The 7,078-nt window shown below is 40.9% G+C and overlaps 2 protein-coding genes and 1 non-coding gene across 5 annotated transcripts; 2 read left to right on the top strand and 1 right to left on the bottom strand.

Moving 5' to 3' along the window:
- Positions 1-23: 23 nt before the first annotated feature.
- ZnT49B (solute carrier family 30 member 9) lies at positions 24-3,142 on the bottom strand. Of its 2 annotated transcripts, XR_016270551.1 has the most exons (9): positions 2,799-3,142; positions 1,898-2,731; positions 1,711-1,837; positions 1,242-1,648; positions 853-1,181; positions 717-791; positions 545-658; positions 196-477; positions 24-139 (listed from the first exon to the last, which is right to left on the bottom strand). XR_016270551.1 is itself a non-coding variant. In XM_089471495.1 (8 exons), exons 2-8 carry the CDS (start codon positions 2,706-2,708, stop codon positions 433-435), a joined length of 1,908 nt encoding a protein of 635 aa, XP_089327621.1. In that variant the 5' UTR covers positions 2,709-2,731; positions 2,799-3,142; the 3' UTR covers positions 24-432. The 2 variants fall into 2 exon arrangements, 1 of the variants encoding a protein (XP_089327621.1); XM_089471495.1 differs by having other exon boundaries at positions 24-477.
- Positions 3,143-3,381: 239 nt separating this feature from the next.
- LOC149268812 (methylglutaconyl-CoA hydratase, mitochondrial) lies at positions 3,382-4,777 on the top strand. 2 transcript variants are annotated; one of them, XM_089471502.1, is made up of 3 exons: positions 3,382-3,399; positions 3,459-3,878; positions 4,048-4,777. In XM_089471502.1, the coding sequence occupies exons 2-3, from the start codon at positions 3,551-3,553 to the stop codon at positions 4,623-4,625; spliced, it is 906 nt and encodes a 301-aa protein (XP_089327628.1). In that variant the 5' UTR covers positions 3,382-3,399; positions 3,459-3,550; the 3' UTR covers positions 4,626-4,777. The 2 variants fall into 2 exon arrangements, with proteins under 2 accessions (XP_089327628.1, XP_089327627.1); XM_089471501.1 differs by lacking the exon at positions 3,382-3,399 and having other exon boundaries at positions 3,433-3,878.
- TRNAA-UGC (transfer RNA alanine (anticodon UGC)) lies at positions 3,901-3,972 on the top strand. The gene has a single exon. It is a non-coding gene; the product is annotated as a tRNA-Ala (tRNA).
- Positions 4,778-7,078: the final 2,301 nt, after the last annotated feature.

Raw genomic sequence — 7,078 nt, forward strand, 5'->3', positions numbered from 1 at the left:
TTTGTTCTGCTACTTCTCAAAAATTGCATTTAAACATATTAATTTTTATTTTTTACAATATATAGTAGAATTTTAGGCAAACGTGTGAACCGATGAATTTTGATAAGATACCATACAATGTTGCATCTTTGCACTAAAACTGAAAAATTGAACAATGTAATTTTTTCTTTTTACTTAAGTCTCTATCGAACCTACCCGAGAACAATAATATTAATAAAATAAGCCAGCCAGACATATACCAAACATCTAACTACGGTAGTCCACTCAAGTACACAACCGAAATAACTGTATATATATATGCACGTACGAATAGATATATATCATATACATATATATATATCCTAATATATATATGTTAAACAGGAAATTTTGATTGAGAGCCGTCAGGTCCAAACTAATATATTCTTCAGTTAACAGCCAACAAGGAGGGCTTTAGAGTATTTCAAGATCGACATGTCGAATTTCTGGAAAATGCGTCTGCACAAACGAAAATAAATATTTTATCATCCAGAAATAAATGCATATAAATAAATGTCGAACTCACGCGCAGATTCATTTCAATGCGATCAATCTCGCCACCCATTAGGTCTACGATACTCTCGCCCTGATCCAGCAAGAATCCCTCCAAATCGTCCACATTACGAAATCCGCGCACAATCTGAACATTAGAGCAGATATAGCATTTGAAACATAACTGTATTTGAACTTATACTCACCGCCAGTAGCTTATTTAAATCCTGCTTATCCAAATACGAGCGTGTTAGCTCTCGTCCATCAAAATCCAGCTCAGCCTGCAAATAAGCGAATGCCATTAGAAGTCTAGTTGTTATAGTATCCATACAATAAACTCACCTTATAACGCACTCGTCCATTGCCGATGTCTATTCCCTTGACATCGTATATAGCGCGTATCATCACATCAGCTTCAAGTGCCGCATTGATCTTTTCCAGGCGATCCATCGAGATGGAAACACCAACCAACGCATTGGCATTCGTATAAATAATGAAGGAAGCAACAGCAGCCAGTAGTCCTCCGATCACCAAAGAACCAATCGCATCGAAGATTGGTGAGCCAGTTAAACTGCTCAGGCCCATGCAGCCGGCGGCGACGACGACGCCAGTGACAGCAGCTGCGTCCTCACACAGTACCACATTCACACAAGGATCCTTTCCGGTAAGAACTACAATGGAAAATAATTAGATAGGCATGGTGTAGCACAGTTATCACTGAGACTGCTTACCATACTCCTTAAAGCTTAACTTATTCTCTTTGGCGGCGCGCTTCAATTCATTGATGGCCACCACGAGGGTCGCGCCCTCACTGACAAGGGAGCCGGCCAGAATACAATACACCCAAAACAGATCAGTGATGACTTCCGGATTGAGCAGTCCCTCGATGCCATGGTAAATGGATAAGCCGCTGCCCACACAAAATATGCCAACGCCAGAGATGAGGGAAGAGACGTAACGCATGTTCATATAGCCGTACGGATGAACCGTATCGGGCAACTGTGACGACTTGTAGATGCCAAAGGCCAATATAAGTTGATTGACCAGATCTGCAAGTGAGTGAATGACCTCTGCAAACATGCTGTGCGAGCCGCAGTATAACCAGCCGCCTGTCTTAAACAGTAGATTAGCTGCATTGCTAATGTAATTGATAGGTAAATCATCATTTAAGAAGTGAGGAACTACGTCTAATGCACTCACATGGCAATGGCTGTAGCAACTACCTGTCCGGATTTCTCCGAATTTATATCCGTGTCCAGCATGCTCGTGGTTCGTGAGCCCACTTCTCGTCGATAGTCACGTAGGCGACGCTTCACAGTGAATACATCTGAAATCGATTATGCATTAGCAACACAATGAAAGCTGATCAACTGAGAGATTCACTTACTCTGTTGATACTGTTTGCGCTCTAGGTCACGTCTAAGTCGCTCCCGTACAATACCCTCCTTTGAGCCCCACACTTCAAGAGCCTTGGCCTCCACATCGCGCCGCCAATAGACCGTCATCGGTGGCTCCTGTTCGTAGGGTGATCTGCGCTTTATCTTGGGCAGTTTCTCCAAGTCTTTGAGGGTTAGCATGAAGTCGGATAGAGCACGCGCAGGCGTTACAAAATTACGCTCGAGCGACATGCGGTAATCGAAGCGCGGTCGTTTCACTGCAGGCGTTGCTGGTGCTGGAGCATCTCCTCCGTCCTTTCGCTGAGGCGGCGCTGGAACTAACTCAGGCGAACTTGTTGCTGATTTCACCTCAATGCCTGGCATAACATGTAACGTGGGTTTGGCCACCGGTGGGAGGTCCGCCTTTTCGAACACAATCTCATTGATCTTCGAGTCCTCGATGGTGGTGGTTATTGAGAGGATGCCCTTCGAGGTTTTTATTTCAAAGTTCTTTGTCTGCACGTTCGGCAATTTGTTCACTGCTTCATCTATCTTTTGGCGGACATTTGAATCGACAGGAGTCTTATCATTTATACCGCCCCCCTTGTCACTGGAGCTGGAGCTCGAGCGCATCAGCAGCAAGGAGGACGCATTACACGTTTTGCCTCCACCCAGACGACTGCGAGCCTGTAACCGAAGCGTCACATGTTCACTGCGTTGCAGGCCATGACACCAGGAGAAGTGTTGCCGATTCCATAGGAGAGCGGCTTGTGTGTAAAGTGGTTGTCGGCGCTGCAGCAGCCACACACTGCGCATCAACATATTGAAGCTGCAGGTCAAGTGCTCTGAAAGAAACAATAGCTTGATGAATCAGTGAAATTACTTAGCAACCCATTCTAGTTTGGCACTTACACAGCGCGCACCTCACAGATTTCAGTCTGTGTTGACGTCGCTGTTGTTGCTGTTGTGGTTTTGTTTTTGTATTTTCTTGCCGTTTCACTATTTAGGCGGACTACGTCATGCGAAGGCACAGAGTGTATATATTTTTGTGACTGCTTTGCTTTCGCTTGTGGCTGCTTGGAATGGTATGGTACCTAGTCAAACTGTGCATCCCTTGAATTTCAAAGCCATGCAGCGTTTTTGTGTTTTATTTTAAAAATTTTTATAAGGAAAATATAATTTAGAAGTGCCCGGCTGTAAATTTAGCTTAAGAAAAAGATTTAATCGATTATCGATAACTGCTAATGTGTTTTGGATGTTGATGTTTGCCAACACTGATGCAACAGCTGTTTTATATACCCTAATTTTGCTGCATAGCTTGATTCATTTCAGCAATATATCGCCATATGTGTATATATGTTTTAATAACAGTTCAAATCTCTCATATAAAATATAGATTTTATATAAATTATTTATTATTAAAATTATACACTTTAAATTGTTAGTTGCTGCTTAATTTTCGAAAATGGATACAACTTGTATATCTATATTTTAAGTGCAAACAACTGAAAGGGTATTTACACTCCGCTCACAGTTTTTCTTTTATTTATGTTTTCACTTCTTCTTCATCAGCGTTCTTCACTACCGCTGCCGGTTTTATAACCATTTGCAATTTTCTTGCTACAAGTGATTGTTTTGTTTTTGGTTTTTTTTTATATTAAATAATGTCGCTGTTATTGCAACATGCTGCAAAGCTAATTACGCGTAGAACGCTGCCTCTAAAAACTGCAAGCAGATGTTGCTACTCCATTGATGCGGAATTAGGAGATGGCACCGAAGTTCTAGTGGAACGTCTGCAAGGCCAACAGCAGGGCATAACGGTGCTGGGTCTGAACAGACCAGCTGCGAAAAACGCCTTTAGTCGCGGAATGGTCAACACTTTCACTGATATACTGCAGGATATTAAGCGGGATAACGGTTCACGTGTTGTTGTGTTGCGCAGTCTCACACCTGGCATATTTTGTGCCGGCGCCGATTTGAAAGAGCGTAAAGGTAGGGAATTCGGTTTTCGTAAGGGGATGTAGCTCAGTGGTAGAGCGTTCGCTTTGCATGTGAAAGGCCCCGGGTTCAATCCCCGGCATCTCCAATCGTCCTTATATTTTTTTATTATTATTTTTCATAAATATTTTGTTTATTAATTGTTTTTTTTTTTTTATTTCAGGTATGACTGCTGAGGAGACTAAAGAATTTGTGACTCAGTTACGTAGCCTGCTTATTAGCATTGAGCAGCTACCCATGCCCGTGATTGCAGCTCTCGATGGCGCCGCGTTAGGAGGTGGCTTAGAAATGGCTCTGGCCTGCGATATACGCACAGCTGCCTCGAATGCCAAGATGGGCTTGGTAGAGACACGTCTGGCGATAATACCCGGCGCTGGCGGCACCCAGCGTTTACCTCGTATACTCTCACCCGCACTGGCTAAGGAGCTGATATTCACGGCTCGCGTGTTGGATGGTGCCGAAGCCAAACAACTGGGATTGGTCAATCATGTGGTGCAGCAAAACGAGACCAAAGATGCAGCCTATCAACAGGCGGTGAAGTTGGCGGAAGAAATATTGCCCAACGGGCCAGTCGGCGTGCGCATGGCCAAGCTAGCCATAGACAAGGGCATGCAGGTGGACCTCAGCACGGGCTACTCCATCGAGGAGGTTTGTTATGCTCAAGTCATACCCACCAAGGACCGTCTGGAGGGACTGGCGGCATTCGCCGAGAAGCGCAAGCCTGTGTATAAAGGCGAATAGACGAAACGTAGAAAGAAATTGAGTTTAATTTTCGGCCTTAAGCGGTGCATTTATTAGTTTTGTTAAACATTTATTATTGTTATTCTGAATTTGAATAAGGAATTCAATTGTATAGTTTTTATTTCTATAAAGCTGTCAGGCAGATGTGCGAAGTTCGCTTTGTTTTTAATTGGGAGGGGTATCTGTCAAGTAGAACATCTACTCTGTTTGTAGTACTATAAAATTAGAGAAAGATAAAATAGACATTTGGAATTAGTTTTAAATGTTTCAAATCTCTGTCTGTGTGCTTGCTCTCCATAAAGCAGTTTCCTCTATATATATGTATATACATACTACATATACATATATTTGTACGCATATGAATTGACTCTGCTATTCAATTGCTATAGTATCTAATCCTCTAGCAAACAATTGTTACTATTTTTGTTTGGTTTGTGCTATATTGTTGGCCCAGATGACGCAGCTCCAAACAGTTTATGCACTTAGTCATGTTGAATAGCTAATTGCTGTAATTAAATCTCAGCTTGAATTCTCGTGTCATGATATTTTGTTCTCATTAAAAATCGATCCACCTCCACCCCTATGCGGAAATTGTAATTTCCACAGAAATGGAAATTCAGTGAAGCATTGTTTAGAAAGCAGCTGCATTCCTGAACCTCAGCAATTGGATATACATATATTATGCATGTGCATATAGATGACTATATGATATATGGAAACATTAACATTTCAGTTGTCATTTTATTACTCGTTGCGAGTATGTTGCGCCAACAAAGAGCTTTTGTTTTCGGCTTTATTGAAATTTGTATACGCAAAATGTAGTCAATGAAAGGCGTTAACTGCTTATTAAAACAAATAGATATTGCGGGTGCTTGGCTGTCTCAAGGAGGCAGACTTCTTTTGACTGATTGCAGCTGCTTGTCTCCTACAACGGCTGACCCACTTGCCACGCCCTTAAGGCTGGCGGGCAGACACTGTCTCGGTGTAGACATCAAACGCCCATTCAATTAACATGCGCCACCTTGCTTGACATCATGCAAGGTCAGTAGCCGCATGCTCAACTGACTGAGAGCTGTACGGGTGCGCGACGTCTGGTTTTTTAAGCATTTCAGACCTAACACGGACTGCTGACTCAGACTCAGAGTCAGAGTCAGTATCGGTCATTTGGCAAATCGGATGCGACAATCTAGAGAGAACTAATGCCAGGCGCACTTTGCATACTAATCAATTAATTAATTAATTAATTGCTTAGATGATGAGCTCGGCCTGGCTGCAATACGATCTCGAAAATACAAGCAAAACAAAATATAGACATCGTACAACTCGAAGGCTACTTGATCCGGAACCAATTGCGGAAGTATATTCGATTCAGCATTATTATTTTATTATTTTGTATCATTTTTTGTTTCAATCCAAAAACGAAAAAAAAGTCATTACGTACTACGGAATTCGCGCGAAAACGAGTTTCATGCATTTTAAATGATCTTCGTACATTATTTGCCTGAACAAAATATACATGTAGATATTAGCATTTGCACGTGATATGTTGGGTTCACAATTTGCATTGCGTACACCCTGCACAAAATAAAGGAAAAAATCGCTCACATTACAAATGATAATATGTTTTCCAGGTATTTTGTACTTTTAAAGTGAGACATGTTGAGTGTTAACAATTATCGAGATTGCGAACACGTCAAGTCAAACAACAGCAAACGTAACATGACTTAAGCTGGCAATACAATGGATACCCTGTATTATCGTAATGCGCTGTCAAAATACAAAGTCCTACCTCAATACTGTCGATATATTCAACAGGTAGATTGACATATATAGATAAGATTTCAAATTATATTTTATATTATATTTTTTAAGAACATCGCTTTACAATAACTGCTTTTAGGTCCCAGAATGTTCTTCTAACTTATAGCACTATGATCCTAATAATATTTTTAAACTAATTATCTCTCAACGATTTTTTAAAGATATATGTAAAGGTCCCTGCAAATATGTCTTTTCCAAAATGATCTTTATAGATCTCCCTTTGAAGATGGCCTTTTAAATATTTTCTCAATAATTTAATTTTCAATTCCCAAAAAACTTTAGTTGGAAAAACCCAGATGCCATTCACAAAGACCTCTAGGGTAGGCCAATGTTTTGGTTAAATTTGAGTAGAGAGTATCTGCTGTTAAGGCACTCTCGACTGGTTATTTGCTTTGCTTTCTACTCATTTGTGCACTCCCTGACATCAATTATAATCGAAGAATATATACATATATCATCATTATTTATAATCAAAGTAATCATTGTATAACATCCATATCAGATTTTAGCAATTAATGATGGACTTGACCTTCGACTCATGTTGCACTGATAAAGCATAGCTCTCCACTGCATCAGCACTCCTATTATTTATCTACACCTTTATCTTAACATAATCTCAACCTCGAACATTG

This window comes from Drosophila arizonae, chromosome 5 (genome assembly GCF_054131065.1).
Source record: "Drosophila arizonae isolate 15081-1271.41 chromosome 5, UAZ_ARI_1.0, whole genome shotgun sequence".
NCBI classification, from domain to species: Eukaryota; Metazoa; Arthropoda; class Insecta; order Diptera; family Drosophilidae; genus Drosophila; species Drosophila arizonae.

Coding starts and splice junctions, on each gene's coding strand:
- ZnT49B (XM_089471495.1), bottom strand. CDS start 2,708: ATGTTGATGCGCAGTGTGTGGCTGCTGCAGCGCCGACAACCACTTTAC. Junction 1,838..1,897: donor GCGCAAACAGTATCAACAGA/GTAAGTGAATCT, acceptor AATCGATTTCAG/ATGTATTCACTGTGAAGCGT. Junction 1,182..1,241: donor GTTAAGCTTTAAGGAGTATG/GTAAGCAGTCTC, acceptor TTTCCATTGTAG/TTCTTACCGGAAAGGATCCT.
- LOC149268812 (XM_089471502.1), top strand. CDS start 3,551: ATGTCGCTGTTATTGCAACATGCTGCAAAGCTAATTACGCGTAGAACG. Junction 3,879..4,047: donor CGATTTGAAAGAGCGTAAAG/GTAGGGAATTCG, acceptor TTTTTATTTCAG/GTATGACTGCTGAGGAGACT.